General features: G+C 37.6%; 1 protein-coding gene and 1 non-coding gene across 4 annotated transcripts; both read left to right on the forward strand.

The window, feature by feature from the left end:
* The first annotated feature begins 491 nt into the window (after positions 1 to 491).
* numb (NUMB endocytic adaptor protein) lies at positions 492 to 16,349 on the forward strand. Of its 3 annotated transcripts, none has more exons than XM_034325961.2 (10): positions 492 to 979; positions 9,971 to 10,132; positions 10,248 to 10,319; positions 10,379 to 10,597; positions 10,710 to 10,896; positions 10,985 to 11,242; positions 11,508 to 11,528; positions 12,113 to 12,295; positions 12,370 to 12,878; positions 13,025 to 16,349. In XM_034325961.2, exons 2-10 carry the CDS (start codon positions 9,995 to 9,997, stop codon positions 13,331 to 13,333), a joined length of 1,896 nt encoding a protein of 631 aa, XP_034181852.1. In that variant the 5' UTR covers positions 492 to 979; positions 9,971 to 9,994; the 3' UTR covers positions 13,334 to 16,349. The 3 variants fall into 3 exon arrangements, with proteins under 3 accessions (XP_034181852.1, XP_034181850.1, XP_034181851.1); XM_034325959.2 differs by lacking the exon at positions 492 to 979 and adding an exon at positions 4,825 to 6,894; XM_034325960.2 differs by lacking the exons at positions 492 to 979; positions 11,508 to 11,528 and adding an exon at positions 4,826 to 6,894.
* Positions 2,347 to 2,509, forward strand: LOC117605103 (U1 spliceosomal RNA). Its single transcript, XR_004581582.2, has one exon. It is a non-coding gene; the product is annotated as a U1 spliceosomal RNA (small nuclear RNA).
* Positions 16,350 to 16,904: the final 555 nt, after the last annotated feature.

The raw sequence follows: 16,904 nt of genomic DNA on the forward strand, positions 1-16,904 counted from the left end.
ATGCAGTTACCATGATATGTTATCAATGCATAACACGAACAATGCAGTTCTTCGAACAATGCGATTAATTTATCCAGAGTGTAATTATAATCTATAATCCCTTCTATGAAAAAATTAATAATTTATGAATTCTCTTTTTACATATTCATAACCAATAAAAACTATCGTGTTATGGATAATGTATTTGTATACCTGAACGTATCCATACGAAGATATCTTTAAAGAGAAAAAAATAAATGATTTAAAAAATGTTTGCAAAATTTTCTTATCATGCACGCGTGTTCCTCTTTCGAAAAAAATCCTATGTCGTGATCGAAGAATATCGGGGAGGGGACGGAAATGGAGGGTGTCACCATACAGGTTTCCGACGTTTCCAGCGGTAATAGAACAGTATACTGATAAGAGAAGCAGTAGTGAACGGTGACGCGTGCGCGTTACCGTAATAATGCGCATGCGTTTTAAGCTACGGTCGCTCCCGATACGCGGATAGTTGGAGTCAAGTGTTTACGAAAACGGGCCCCGGCTGGGGGTTTTTCGCTGCGTTGCGGATCTCGCTGTCCGGTTTCGGCTACCACGGTGAAAATGCCGCTGTGAAAGAGAAACCTGTGCGCCGTGTGCTCTTTACGAGCTAGCTGCGGCACGAGGAAACAGCGTTAACTGTCGCTCGCGGATTTTCACATTACTGGTTTCGCTGATTGCGGCATTATTATCTTTCTCGCGGCTCCTGTCACTCCCTCTGTTCCTCTCTTTCCCTCACGGTCTCGTCCTTCCCCCACCCCATCTCATCCCACTATCATTCTCTCGCTTGCTCTTTCACCGCTCTCTATTCTTCCACTCACCACCGTTGATTCCTCTTTTCTGTCCTCCTTTTCGAACGCCAGTTTACGCGAAGATTTGACACTTGAAGATCTCGTCGCTGTAGAAGTGCCGCGGGAGTTTTGTAATCGTCGGCCACGGAGCTCCACCGGCGGTTCGACAGGTGAGTCGAATAATTCTAATTGTCAATGGGTATTTATTTAAAAAACTGGTGTCGTTAACAATGTGTACCTGTCACTGTGTGAGTCAACTAAAACAGGTATTGTAATGATCATAATATATCGTTGCGATCATAGACATAGCCCCCTCCTGCGGTTGCTTCTCAAGTTATCGATTTCGATGTAAATGCGACCTTTCTCGACCACGGCTTTACTCGCTCGTCCTTCTCGCGCACGTTTATTCTTGCGGGATCAACTTCTTTGAACGATCAATATCGCGCTAAACATCGATTGCGCACATTGTCATTGTGCAGAAGAAAAGAAAAAAAGATTTCTTTCATTTTCCTCTCGCGTTCATAAATGGTTATCTGAGATTCGAGCGTAACACTGTATATCGCAACCCGCGAGTAAAAGGTAACGCTCTTGTAATACGAATTAATTACACGGACTGTGGAGACTGACAGTTAAATAGAAGCTGTTTTCCAATAAACAAGCGTCACTTTTAGAAGTAGGCATACTGGAACTTGGTGTCAAGAATTTATTTGTCTTTGTACACCTTAGTATGTCTGTAAATATTGATTCGTTAAATGTTGATTAATTATTGTATATTGGTCCCTTCATCATTCTAAAATTAAAAAAAATAACGCGAGGACACATTACCTACGACCAATGTTCCCTCCAACTGGTGCGCATGCGCAGACGCACATAAGTATTTTCCGGCGCAGCTTTTTTACGCGCGACATTTGAAAGATTAGTTGTCAAATTTTTCTACCCAAAAGAACGACTAGTTACTTTCATAACAAAATTTCAAATATCTACTCTGCGTTAACATCATCATTCATGATGACAGACTTGTCTTTGACTCATTCTCCTTGTCATACGATGGTATAGTACCGAGCATAGTAAACTTCTCTAGGTCCTAAAGTCTAGAAAAAATAGCAATGTAGGGGAAGGAGATTCTAATTTTGAAGATTCTGATATTCAGAATTAATTTAGTTAACGAAAATAACGCATCACTAATTAGGGGTTGAAAAATGACAATTGATTTCTTTCCACTAAAGTTATATACATTATGTACCTAAAATTGATTATCACGTTCTTTCTAATTTAAAAAGAAGTATAGAGTACAATCGATTCGGCTGTTCTTCTTTTATTATTCAGGCATATTTTCAACGTTATAAAACACTAGATATACAACCAATCAACTTTAGACAAAAGATCAACGGATATATTGAACAGAGATTAGAAAGCGCCTATTGATTTCAATCACAATTGACTGTTGACCACCAGATGACATTCGTTTTGAGGAAAATTCTCGCGAGGAAAAAGAATAGTGCATGTAATATAATTAATCGGTATTGATATTTTGTTATAACTTACTTGGCGCGGAGGACACCGTGATCAGGAAGGCGGTTCCTTCTGGGCGAGGCCCTTCCATTGCACTGCGGTGGGGCTGAACCTTGCGAATACTCCTAATGTGGGTATGTCGAGCGCACAATTTTTGGTAGTCGGGACCAGCGTTCGCGCTGTCCCGGATTTATTATGTCAAAAAATAACATAATTGAAGGGGTTGCGGTAACAAAATGAAAATTGAGAAAATTCAAAATTATCATCCATAAAATAATAATTATTTTATAACACGTCCAGTGCAAGAATTCCAACGTTTTTCGTTACGATTAACTCTGTCAACGGAGGGGGTAGGTATCCCGTAAGCGTGTATGTACAGACACGTATATTTCACCCTAGCGAAATGTTCTCATAGAAAGGTGACGCACGGAGTATCGTGGGAACCGTCTCGCCCGATATAAGGCACCATGTGCATTTTTATAGGGCACGTAGACATCCAAGTAGCTTATACACTCCTTTGTAATGAATCAACGATTCTTCTGGCCAAGTATTGACCCGAAGGATTCTCGAGTGCGGCGTTAGTTGCCCTAATCCTTACGACTTTCGCTACGAGATTTCGATAAAAATTTGTATAATAAATATTCGATAAAAAATAGCGTTCTATTTTAAAAAAATATAGGGGTGCATCGTCTTCACCCTCAAAGTGAACGTAGCAGCAGTGCTTCGTACATCACGTAAAAGGCTCCCTTGAACTTTAAAAAAAACACGGAAGCACTATTTTCAGACTGTTCCTAGTATTTCCCAAGAAAACAGCTTGCTACTTATTGGATCGATTACCAAATTGAAGAATAGTAAAAAGAATTATGTAACTCTCACTACATTTACATGTACATTTACATTTGTATTGTAGTACAGGTACCTTTATACGAAGCTACCTGCCGATTTGAAGTTCATGGGAATGTACTGACATGTGGTTTTTATCTGAGACCATATGGTGTATCAGAAAATATACAAAAAAAAATCAAAAACAAATCCAGCACAGATATTGATTTATAGCTGTTTGATTATTAATCAAGCGAACAACTTGGCAATATATTAAACACTTGGCACTGTTAATCAAGTTAAAGGACCTGACCTGCCATAGAAGAAAATCCTAACAGAAAAGGAACATTGAAGATGTTACCTCATTCGCTATAAAATAAAAGCTGCATCCGAAGATGCACCCATGTTATACGTGCATATGGTAGGAGAAAAAAAGAATCACCTAAACCATCAGGACATAGTACCTTCATTCAAGTCGACTAGACCATTTAAGGCTTAACCCTTTCTCTACTATAGGCGACTATAGTTCTCAGGAATTCTTATCAAATTTCTTATTGCGAATCAATTTTTGTCAATAAAAATATTGTATTTACATTCGGATATTGGATATGTATACACACCGATAGGAATTTTAAACGGCTATTTAAAAAAGCTGACACATCTCTTCCGGAATGTGGCGGTACCCCATTCAGTTACAACCACGTACATTTCTTCTCGCTATAAGAGGGATACCTCCTCTAAATATAAAAGCATTTCATTTGATAAAAAAGTGCGGTTGTTTGATGTGTGGTCTCATGAAAAATTTGTTTATTGAAAATTAACTTTCTGTTGCTAAACATTTGGATATAACTATGAAATAGATTATTTAATAATTAAAAAAAAAAAGATGTAGGAAAAGACCACTTGGTTTCACAGTGAACCTCTCTTTTAGTCCTGTCTTAGCAGATGTACGATCATTCGCAGCAGCAGCTGCACTCACCGCCGTAAACTTCTAGCACCAACCCCGATCTAACCTTACCTGAAACTTCGAACCATCGAAATCTTTCCCAAACGTACAATTCGATAGATGCTAAAATAATTCCATCGTATTATTTCGTTAGAGTTTCCTCGATGTTGATCGAGCTTGCTTTTTGGGTTGCATAAATGCAAGCGAGAAACCGGTTTTTCGCGTTAAAACTCGGCTTTGTTGGACAGCGAGATGTTCAGAGGAGATGAAAACAAGCATAGCAAAGCAAGTTTGTTTTACAATAGGAAATAAGGCACATGGGATTGATTGTAACATCCACGGGTCCCATGTAAAAGAGGGGATTGATTTCATACTTGAATGGATGGAAAGCAAAGACGATAGGAATTATTGGAAAAATACATGAAACGTTCTTTAATCATTTTCACGATGATCATCTGGAGTTCAGATTTATTATAATTTTTAAATAAGCGAAGACTTAATGATGGTAATTATTTGTAACTGTTACAATGCATGCCCCTTAAAGTTGACTGGAGTAAGCTTTCAAGCCCCTGCACAATACCAGAAGTAATGCACAAATCGGTACAAGATATGTACTAATCAATTACTGATGCATAGAAGATGACATCAGTAAAATATTAAAGTGGGGACAGGGCACCAATGAAAGAAGGTGCATCCCTGCCACACCGTAGGACCTGGGGTAAAGAGACCTGGGCCAGTTTCAACCATGGCATTCGCTTTCCGAGTGTTACAGGGGGGGGTTGTTGTACGTTACTTTGCCACATTATTGGAAGACGAAGCCTCGTCGGACTCTTTTCTGTTCAAAGTGAAAGTGAATACATTTACTCCGTCTTATGACCGCATTGAAGTGATGCCAAATGTGATTGACAATGTGCAGTGTTCTCAACAACTTTCCTTCGACGATAAACAGTGAACAGTATAATTCCTGCTACACGCATTAGCTATCGAAAGTTTCGTTCGGTATACGAATTAATACCTTCACCAGATGGCGCGGAAGCTTGTCGAAGAAAAAACAGCAATTTTATTTAAACATTGTCAAATACTTCTGTGCGGTCATATATTTATTCAATCTTTGTTGATAATTTTATCAAATTATTTAAAATCTATCAACTTTCTAAATAGAACATTGATCGCAAAGTTGAACAGTAAAATATTTTTACGTTTTAATTTTGAAAAATGTTCAATTGATTGGTAATATTTTACGAAGAAAATCAATTTCGCGTATCATCGTTTATGGATTCTGCACCGACGCGAAAAATCAAACGTAAGCTTTTAGTTCCGGTGAAATCGCCGGAAGTGACTGAGCGTGACGACAATAGTCCTAACGGAAAAACGTGGGAATTCGTACTGTGGCTGTTTCGTCATTTCGTTAACAACATAATATAATTTAAATATCCATCAACGAATAAACATTTTCATTTTCTACTTAACACTGTAACTAACAATGTTAATAATCTGTAAATAAAATGAAAGATATTGTTTCGACAATCTGACGAACCATTTGCGTATTGTTTAAATGTTAAAGAAAAAAGGAGTATAAATGAAAGAAAGGGATTTTCACTATTTTAATACAATTTGTAAATATCTTCGTAAAAAGAAACCAAAAGTGTACATACGTAAAAGAAATTGAACAAAAGAGTCAATGTTTTCCTTACGAAATCTCGACAGCATTTCCAGCCAGGTGAAAAGAGACTAATACGAAACGTTAGAAAAGGAACGTCAAGTTCCAGGTAAATCAGAGACTGGAATCGTCATCGATTAAAAATAACTAGGCACAGAGAGAGATTACCAAGCGACGATGATTAAGAAGCAAAAGCCGAGGATTTCGCGTGGCGAAGATGCCTAGAAGCGGGTAACAGGATACAAGAGATCCCCACTACTGTTTTGTAAGGTGAGCTAGAACAGAGACAACTAAGAGAGGATAGTTGGAATCCCACTCTAGGTAGGGTCCATGACGTCAACCTCTAGGGCCAAGTCGTACGACCAGTTTGAACTGTTTGCTTCTGACAAGAAGGAAAGAAAGAAAGAAAGAAAAAGAAGAGGTCTCTTTACCCGTTCGTCGATCCGTCCCGATAGGTGTACATTTTTACCGGCCGGCTTCTGGCAACGTCGCGCTGCCATGCCTATTTAAAACATTCACTGTCCGTGAGAAAATCGAGATTGTTTGAAACTTTACGGCTCTGATTTGATTGTCGATTAGACAGAATCTATTAGGAAACAGTGGAAAATAGAGGAAGCGACAAGTTGTTCAGTGTATTGGAAGCTCACGATGAAACTCAGTCTGTCGGAGATGATACAACACAGTGGTCGATCAGGAAGTTCTCACAGTTATTCGCGTTCTCAGTGTCGTTTTCGATCGTTGTGTATACAATTCTCGAATAAAGGAGATTTAAAAAACCTTTCAAACGAATGACCAATGCTATACGGAGTCGTTGTACCCGTGAAAGTGTCCTTAATGGAATAACACGATATAATGTTGGGCCCAAGTGTATCGAGGGTGCATAAAATAAAATAGTGTTGTTTCGAAGGATTATCGTTTAAAGTGTCCGAAAAGTGGAGGAACGTTCGGTGGTAGTGTCACTGCGCATGGTGTACCAAAGGAAATAAGGATCAAGGGAAGGACCCAGGGGTGTTTGAATTGTTGATGCGGCCGCTATAGCGCGTTCTGAAAACATCCGCGTGTGGAAAGAAATGGGAAACCATCCATCCGCCCACCAACCGCTCGAAAGAGCTACCAGCCATGCTGGAAATGGTATTCGACTCTCGGTACGTTGCAATCTTGTTTTACATCAACGATAACTCTCGTTAACAGATGCCCACGTGTCGAGGCTTGTTTCTCGATGCAGTACCGTTAAATGGAGCGTTAGTTGAAGCAATCGGCCTTTCAAGGCTTGACCCTCGATTATCGAGGTTTTAATTAATCAATCGCGTTACGAATCTTAGGAGCACGTTTGTAAATGAGAAAATCAGTTGAAAAATTTCCTTTCTATCGTGTAACGGAATAAGGATAAAATGTGGTAGGAATCTGTAGAATGTACGAGGGGGGTCACGTGACTTGAGGTACAGGAGGAAAGGTGATGATTCTACCTGGGGGAATACACCTCGCTACTTCTTTGTTCGTATTTATCGATTTTGATTGAACGCAGCCTGGAGATAACTCGTTTAATTTAAAACAATTCAAGAAATCTTGTAAGAAACTGTTATTACTAATTTCATGATTGCATAAAAAATTGATACCTAATAAATTCTAGCTGTTATGCATGTATGTATGAGTCATACGTTTTTCCTGAACATCTATATTCTTGAATTTCAGTAATATTCTTTTCTTCATAAATGTTAATTTACTCTATATAAATCAAATCGAGATTTAGGGGTAACTGACCCTTCTGACCCCCCTGCACCCGGTTGCGCCGCCGACTGAAAGGATAAAGCATTCAAACATTGGTTGGTATATTTTTGAAACGTACTGTACCCTTAAGCGGTAGTGCATAAAGAAGATATTCAACCAGCCTATAAACAGATTTTACTGTATTTACTGTATTTACTGTGCAAAGTCATGTGTCTTCACATAAGTGCTTGCACTAGACGGATATTACACAATTAAGTGTATAACTGGTTTTGCTACTATCACCTGGGCTGATAAGGATCACAAATAGGAAAGGAATAATAAAAGGGTCCTCCAAGAAGAGGGACACCTGTAGAGAAATTGGAACAGTTCCAGGAATAACTATTAAAAATCCATTTTTTAGGTTTTTTTTCTTACCTACTCGTTTTTGACGTAAACGACTGATATTTTATCGTGTACAAGTGTAATTACGAGTAAATATCTGTGTTTGCTTTAAACCTCGAGCGTGACATTACAGGGTAAATGAATAAATTTAAATGTCTACGCATTTAATTGTTCCGTGACCCTAATTAACGTATTCGTAACTACTGACGTGATACATATTTTTTTTTCAAAAGATTTACAATTTTCTGTTAGAGACTTACGATTTTTACGTTCGATAAAAAAATACCATTCATTACACGCCTCCTTAGCAATGACATGGAATCGATTTTTAATAAAACTGAATCATAGCCATGACACATGTATAGATATGGAATAGCCCCTGTGACAGGTCCGGCGGCGGGCCGGTGATACACCGGTGTAAGGCGGGTTGCCTAACTTAAGGGGTTAGAAATTTGAAGGTCCTAATTTTCCCCAAAATCTATGGACATCCTAACATTGATTAAGTTAAAATTGTTTGAAAACTGAATTAAAAATGAAATGTACGTAGGTACTCTCGTCGCGTTCCGTTGATAAATAATCACGGATGAAAGTTGAGTTAAGTGCAAGGTATGCTGAATTGAAGCCAGCAGAGTTCATTCTCAAGTGGAATGTATGGGACGAACTTAATAAAGCGAGTTTGATATGATTATGATGGATCACGCGTGTACAAATGTGATTTATTGTTGCAATGAATGCAAGTCTACTTTAACAGAGGCTTGACCTATAAAAGTAGTATACTTCAAAAGTCGGGCAATTGTGATACACGAAACGCTCATTAGCAGATTACTTTCGAAATTATAAATTTATATTTTTGTTGGTAAAAATACTAGCATTTATATAAATTTATATTTCGACCAATGGTCGGTACTGACGGTGTTTTTTGACACCATGCACCTTGTACCCTTCTTTACCGTGGCATCGATGCATACCGTGTTATCATCCACAGGCGCGGCTAGACAATAAAATCCCCCAAAGTGCTTTCTAAATATTTAACCATTTCACCGCGGACAAGTTATAGCTTTACTCGGCTTAGCATTCAAAGTTATACACGATTATTTATTTATCATGTTGAGAGTAGTATCTACCCGCTGTTCCCTTGGTGAAAATTGCGATACCGGATCTATCTCTTTATGTTTCGATACGCACGAGTTGTCTCTGCATGCGTAAATAACAACACATGGATTCTTTACCGTCATATTTTCTTTCACTCTTCAAGGTCGTACCTGATGATTAGTGTAAGACCAAACCAACATGCGAAACTGTTGCATGAAATACCACGAATAGAAAAATTGCCATCGGAAAAGATGTGGCATTCTAATGGTAATTATTTCATTAGACCAGTGTTTCTCAATCTTTTTCTTCACGATCGCTAATAGCCAAATAATACTAACTCTAGAATTTTAAAATAGCGAGGGTGCTAGTTCATATTTAGAAGGATGGACGGACAGACCCACCCTGACCCTTAACTTACATAATTACGGCAATGTCTTTAAATATGGAAAAAGTCCCCGTTCCAATTTTCCTTGAAACCATCCTTTTGTTCTAACATTCGTCCTCGAATGTCTGCCTCGTCCTCCTCTTCTGCACGGCTCAGTGGCTCTCTTGTATTCTCCTCTTTTTCTCCAGTATAACTTTTCCCTTCAATGTACATCTCATACTCTCCGTACGTTCTTCTTTTTCTTGGCAAAAATCTAAAGATAGATTTCAGGTAAATTGGCAAATTTCAAAATTCTCTTCAGGGTCCCCTGTCCGAACCAGGTGCCATTTGAAAGTATCTAACGCTACCATTGCCAGTTCCTCCTATTACCTTGACTCCTTTATTAAAACTCCATTCGGTAAGTTGGGAATACCTGAAAAGTATAAAGTATAGTTAGCAAGGTAGGAATTACCACTCGTAAAACTACCTGTGGGTACCATCGTAAGGATCTTAAAATCGCGAGGGGACAGTCCACGTTCTGCTGGTGGTTCACCCTGGTCCCATGTGGTTTATCTTAAAACGGTGTGCTTCGTGGGATCAGAGAGTCTGTTTAAATTGTAACGAAGATAATAAATTACTCTTTTCTTGATTTTCAGCGTGAGAGGTCACCGGGGAAAAGAATGGATCGGCTGCGACGAAGCTTCCGAGATAGCTTCCGACGACGGAAAGATCCTCATGTACCGGAATCCAGCAAACCCCATCAATGGCAGGCGGATGAAACTGCTGTTCGTTCAGCTACATGCGCTTTCCATGTTAAGGTATGAATCCTGCAATTAACATAACTATTTTAATATTCAACAGGGCAATTGTCCGATTCCTTGTACGTATTTATTATCAGGGATGTCGATTAATATTTCACTTTCAATTGTACAGTACCTGGGATGTGTAGAAGTGTTCGAGTCAAGGGGCATGCAAGTATGCGAAGAAGCTTTAAAAGTACTTAGGGTAAGTAACGATGAAACTTAATTATGAATACCTGAAAAATGAATGAAAATTCTTTATAGAATTCAAGACGTCGGCCAGTACGAGCCGTGCTACACGTATCAGGCGACGGCTTGAGGGTTGTTGAAGACGAAACAAAGGGATTAATTGTTGATCAAACGATAGAAAAGGTTTCATTTTGCGCGCCGGATCGAAATCATGAAAAGGGATTTAGTTATATTTGTAGAGACGGAACGACTAGGCGATGGATGTGTCATGGGTTTTTGGCGTTAAAAGAATCGGTAAACGTAAATCCCATAAGTTGTTAACCTGGGTAATCAGGGTTAATTACAATCTTTCTATTTCTATCGTATATAAGGTATGAAAGGTTATTGATTTATTTTCTTCTTTCAGGGAGAGCGTTTGAGTCACGCGGTAGGCTGTGCTTTCGCCGCGTGTTTGGAGAGAAAACAGCGGAGGGACAAGGAATGCGGTGTCACAATGACGTTTGATTCAAAAACTTCAACGTTTACGAGGAGCGGCAGCTTTAGACAGCCAAGTCTTACCGAACGATTGCAGGATTCGCGTGAACGTGCTGTAGGTCAGTTATTTCTTCGATATCGTCTCTCCTTTATATTATTCTTGAACTTTTGATCATTGTCTAAAATGTGCAAGATGTTTTTCCGCAGATGTACCTCCGGTGAAACAAGTTTACAACCCATTTGCGATCGAGAGACCACACGCCACCTTGTCGATGCTCGAACGACAAGGTTCCTTCCGTGGTTTCACGCAATTGAATCAAGCTTCTCCATTTAAGAGGCAACTTAGTTTACGGATCAATGATCTTCCTAGTAATCTTGAACGAGCCCGTAGCCACAGCCTCGAGCCAACAGATTTATCGAGAATGCCATCCACTATGTCTCAAGTCGTACCTTCGAAACCATCAGGTAATTATTCTAATTAAGAATTTCCCAGGAAACGTTTACCTTAATATTACCTTAGTTTACCTTAATATTCCTTTGATCGACAAGTGGAGATTAATTGTAAAATGAACTTTGTGTTGCAAACGAGTCACTTTTGATAAATTGTTTGTACATTTTGTGTCTTGTAGAGTAATTCTTTTGAACAAAGCACATCCTCTACTCTGTCTTCTTTTACATAAATATTTCAGTTCCCAATACTGAATAATATCTTTCTTTACTTTTGCAACAGAGTTCGAAGGAGACGACGAAGGTCATTATTTTCTATTCCGTCACTTGTTCTTATTGCTTGCCCCCTTCCTTTCCTTCTCTTTTCGTGCTGAATGACGTTTTCTTCTCCGTGTTTAAATATACAGTTACATTTCATGTACGCTCGTTAGACGGAATTAAAATAATAGAAGATACAGAAAACGAGAAACAATGTTCTTTGCTGTATTAGTTTTGTAGTCTTTCTCGAATGTACTTGTGTTAGAATACATTTTCATCTTTTACCGACACATGTACCAGCCTGTATACTATCTCAAAGAAAGTACACCATTACCACTACATACAAAAAATAACATATACATATAAAAGTAATTAAAATATCCGTAGATTCTTAGTAATAGACAAGTCTAGTAAATACAAATGAAAGAAAAACTTAATCAGAGTAGCCATTAATGTTTTTCTTTTATCGTTCAGACGATTTTTTAAATACCTTCTACAATCTCTGTCAAATCTGTAACACGTGTTAAAAGCATGCAATTACTGTTAGTAGTTTTCAACACCAGTTCAAAGCACCGAATTAATCGTCGAATTACTGTAAGTTTCTTTATGGTGATTCCTATTTTTTTACAGTGAGTCCAATACCGGAAATATCGCCTGGCGGTCAAGATAGCGTTTCAGCTATGTGTCAGCAGCTTTCACGAGGACTTTCTCTTCTTTCGAGTAGCGATGATTTTGGTCCAGTGCCTAGCCGTGGTAGCGCAAGCTCAGTGGCTAAGCAACTCTTTACAGGTTCCACCAGTGACACTCCGCCTGGTATGTTAAAACATATTTAAACGTTAGAATTTATTGAGAATTAAAAAAAAATAATTATTACCGTACCATTACAGTAACGATCAGTAGTTCGCTGGATGAATTAAAACTACAAAATGGTCCCAGTTTCAATAACAACAACAACAACCATAATAACAACAATAATAATAATGATAAGAACGATGATCTCAATAATTTAAACGAAGGTTCCAGCTGGCAAGAATCTCCGTCGTCTTCGAATCGTATCACACCGACTAGAAACAAAGCTACTAATCAAAGTCCCGTTCCTCCAAGAACAAATGCACCCACTCCAGTCATGATGAACGTTTCAGCAGTTGCCAATGCTGTTGGTGTATTCGGTACACCGTCTTTAGCAAATTCCGCCTTTAGTTCAGTATCGACATCCTCTCTAGGAAGTACATCCACGTCACCTGCAAATACATCAGTACTGGTTAATTCTGGGATCGCATCCATAGCATCAGCACCCACTACTACGCCCATTTTGCCGGCTATTTCTAGTACCGTGGCTGCTGATGTTAGTCAGATTAGTCAGATTGCAGTTTCGAATACTATTTCCACTCCGCCGGTAAGTGGTTTTAAAATTTTTTTTTTTCTTTTTCAAACTTAACCCTTAATCGGTGAGGTGGTGCATACGATCATGATTTCTATCCTGTTATTGATACTAAAAACTAATCTATATTTATGAAATTCTATAATACTTTATTATTTCAGGTTCAACCAGTTTCAACAACAACACCATTGCCAAAACCAGAGCAATGGCTGGGTAGTATAACCAGCTCGGTACCATCATCAGTGCAATCTTCTTCGCAAGGACAAACGAGTCCCCGACGAGCACCATCGCTTCACGCAAGAGCTCTGTCTCTGGGATCAGCCGCGATGGGACCAATCGCCAGGACCGGCCCGTCGGATCCGTTCGATGCCGAATGGGCCGAAATTGCCGCGAAAAATCTGCAACAGTCGAACGCAACGAATCCCTTCGTTATGCCAAACGCGACGCAAGCGTTTCAGGTGCAGTTGTAGCGGCAGGAATTTGTTAAGGGAGTTCTATCGGTAAGGGAATTATCGAACAAGTTTTCATGAAATTTGATATATCGCTAGATATAGTTCCTAAAATTACTTGGTTAAATTTTTGTGAAACGAGGGGTATTATCAAGCGTTTATACGGAGTAAGTCAAGCAAGGAAATCTCACATCTTTTGATTAGAATACGTACCGATAAAACTTCCTTGAATTGAAATACTATACATAAATTGTATAGTTGTTGTTGCATAGTAATATCTTCGTAAGAGAAGACTTCGTTTCAAATGAAGGAGAGGCCATCTTAAAGAGATGTTTAATACATACTGATGACGATGTATAACAATGAGCGTGCACAAAACGCGTGTAATCCCCTGACATGTTAGGTAGTTTACGCACACAGCATGAAAATATAGGAATGAAAGAAAAAGAAAAATCGTTGGGATCCTATGTTGATCATTAGGAACGAAATTTCATCGGTTAATCAAATATACAATGTTCTAGATATGAATGCACTTATTCGCGGAGCAAACTAGACGTTGTTGATAACCCGCTTGACCCTCTCAGAAGTTGAGCTGATCAATTTTATTTTTTAGCGTGAAGAATTTTCTAAATGTATTTATTTGTATGCGTTTACAATTTGTAATGTACAATTTACAATTTAAATAATTTACTGTATATTTGTTCGTTCTTAATGTTCAAGCTAAACTTAGTAAGTTAATTATATTAATTAAGGTTAATCAGTTCGACTTCTAAGAGGCTCACACTTAAATGTCTATTATGATGTACTTAAAAGAAAGTATACAACTAATATTGAGTAGTATAGATTAGACAAGATTAATATCATTCCTGCACGAATAAACCAAAATTATCATGCACCCAAGATTATTCAGCCGCCTATAACATATCGCCGAAAAAGAGCAAAAATGAAAAAAGCAAAAAACCTAAATTAATGAATTCCGTAGATATAAGGATACACGAAAAGAATTAGAAAAGAAAAAAACGACTGAAACGTTAATGAGAAACGTGTCAAGAAGGTGGCCAGTACTTAAACGTGAAAATGAAACTGAATGATTGTTACGAATTACTTAGGAAAACGATGGAAGCGTTTATGATTGGCATGAACAGAAAATTGTTTGACGGGTACCCGTGCCCGTTTTACTATTTGCTGTGTATGCCTGGTTTATGAGCTTGGGTAGCACAAACTATATCATTCGTTAACCAGCAGGATAATTATACGTGAATATATTCCACAGAAAAATGATGACGCCTACGCGTCGAATCTCCCCCACACACGCACATGGTACTTAAGCAAAAGATGTTGAACTTTTTAGAGTCGAATATGTATTACGCTATTGTCTAGTATTACGCATTGTCTAGTAATGTACATGCAAACAAGTCAAGCGTTTATCGTAAACTACTCTTGTAAGGGTACGACGACAACGTGTAAGCATTGATGGTCCACGTTCGTGTAGGGCACGCATGAGGTGCTTTTGCATTAATGAAAAGAGGATAGAATAATATTTATGATAGCCGTTTCACGAAGCAACACGGAAATAACGATATATGTAAAGTTATATGATATTGCCAATTGTTATAGCGTTATGTCAGTTGTTGAATGATTGCGGGGAGACACGAACATTCTCCATTTTTGACGTAACGATGAAGAAGAAGATTGAAGTTATGTCTTAAAGTTCATTTCTTTCTTTTTTTTTTTTTCTTTGTTTTTTGTTAGATACACTTTTGGTTTTTCAAAATATAATTAACGACTATCCGTTGCACGCATGAACCTCGTTTCTTCTTTTGGAAAATCATGATTTTTTAACGAAAAAAAAATAATTTTTACCCTATTAATGAAGTTTGTTTAAATGAAATATAGATTATGTACATTGTTCTTCTCGTTTTTAAACGTGTAAAAAATGTGTTAACGTGAAAAAGTTGAAAAGTGCCATAAGACAAGTGAGGGGCAACGATTATTTCCATTTGGTGTTTCTGTTTTTACTATAGATCTTTTTCCTTAAATAGGATTAAAAATATTTTTGAGACAAAGCTCTAGATATATTGTTAAATTAACTGATCATCTTATGTTTTAGAAAATAATTCTTTAACGAAAGTAAAGAAGCCGATATCGAGAGTACTTAATTACTTAATGTACTGAACTTGACAAAAATTATACATATATTAAGATATGTATATGTAAGGCAGGGTGTTCCTAAAGTAAGTAGCAAGTTGAAACATGCAAATTCTTCATGTTAAAGGAAACTGAAAGGTACTTTACGCGTTCGCGTACATAACACTATCAACGTTAAACATTCTAATACATCAAGGAGACTTGTAATGTATTTCTTCTTTCATTGTGATAATAGATACGTATTTAAATTATCTACTCGGTTCATTATCATGCGTTTAATTAGGTTGGTGTGAAAGATTTGACGTACAATTGAATCCAAAATATTATTTATCAATTGAAATAGTCAATGTTAACGTTCATATATGAGCCTTCTGAATCTATGTTTCCAAGACCTATATATAAATAAACATCCGTAGTTTTATTTCGATAGAGCATTACATCGATACGATAAAGCTTTTGCACAAACCTAATATTTAACACTTAAATCGTTACAGTAATTTTTATGCTTTATACAAGTTCGCATAAATGATGGTACACGAAACGAACGTTAATGTACGGTTCCTGTCCTGCGAAAATTTCTGTGACCAATGTATACTTTTGAATTTTCCATAATGTTGAGACAAGTACAAGAGAATGAAAAAGTTGAAGGTTTGAAGAATGCAAGGGAAAATGAAACGTACCAAACCCTGAAAAAGCGATACAAGAAAATGGTAGAAGGGATCGAAGAAGAGAAAATTAGCTAGGAAAATGTCACTTTGAAAAATGTAGTTATGTTGATAGGAAGAATCTGTGATGGATGACAAACTGTCAAAATTATTTACTGTTCTTAACGCTTAATCGATGAGAGCTAAAGCATTGTTAATTTGACCTATAGCAAAATTAACTATTTTCTTAACTATTTAATTAAACGCATACATAAAATTTTATATTTTAAAAATTGCAAATCCTATCGCGTATTCAATAATTATTTTTCACTAAGACATAGGTTTACGTGTCTCATCAGTTGAGTGTTAAATAATATCAGAGCAAGTATGTAATTCAATATGTTAACTGAGTCATTTTTTCAACCAGAAAGAAGCTGCTTCCCGCACGTGTAATAAAAAATGAATAAAGAAAAGTTAATTTATTTTGTACGCTACATGTTCTAATACGATGTATTTTCCTCCTGATTAAAGAATAATTATGCAATTAAAGATGAAGATCTTTATCTCGATTTTGGCTTCCTTTGATTCTATTCTTTCTTCTTAAATCAGTAAAAATTAGCAAAAGATCAAAAAATTATTGAATTGTTTGATAAATTTGCATATAAATTTAATATCATATGGGGTGCCAAGGAACCCGAAGCATCGGTTGACTGCATACAGACCTACCACCGGGGTTCCAAGGACCCCGGGGCGTCGACGCTAGCGCCACCTATCGGGAAATCGCAGAAACTACTTGTCGA

Source organism: Osmia lignaria, chromosome 5 (genome assembly GCF_051020975.1).
Source record: "Osmia lignaria lignaria isolate PbOS001 chromosome 5, iyOsmLign1, whole genome shotgun sequence".
In the NCBI taxonomy this organism is placed as follows: Eukaryota; Metazoa; Arthropoda; class Insecta; order Hymenoptera; family Megachilidae; genus Osmia; species Osmia lignaria.

Excerpts from the sequence above, each read along its gene's own strand:
- numb (XM_034325959.2), top strand. The coding sequence starts at position 6,820 with ATGGGAAACCATCCATCCGCCCACCAACCGCTCGAAAGAGCTACCAGC. Across the intron at positions 6,895-9,970 it reads GAAATGGTATTCGACTCTCG|CGTGAGAGGTCACCGGGGAA; the intron begins GTACGTTGCAAT and ends CTTGATTTTCAG. Across the intron at positions 11,529-12,112 it reads GTTCGAAGGAGACGACGAAG|TGAGTCCAATACCGGAAATA; the intron begins GTCATTATTTTC and ends ATTTTTTTACAG.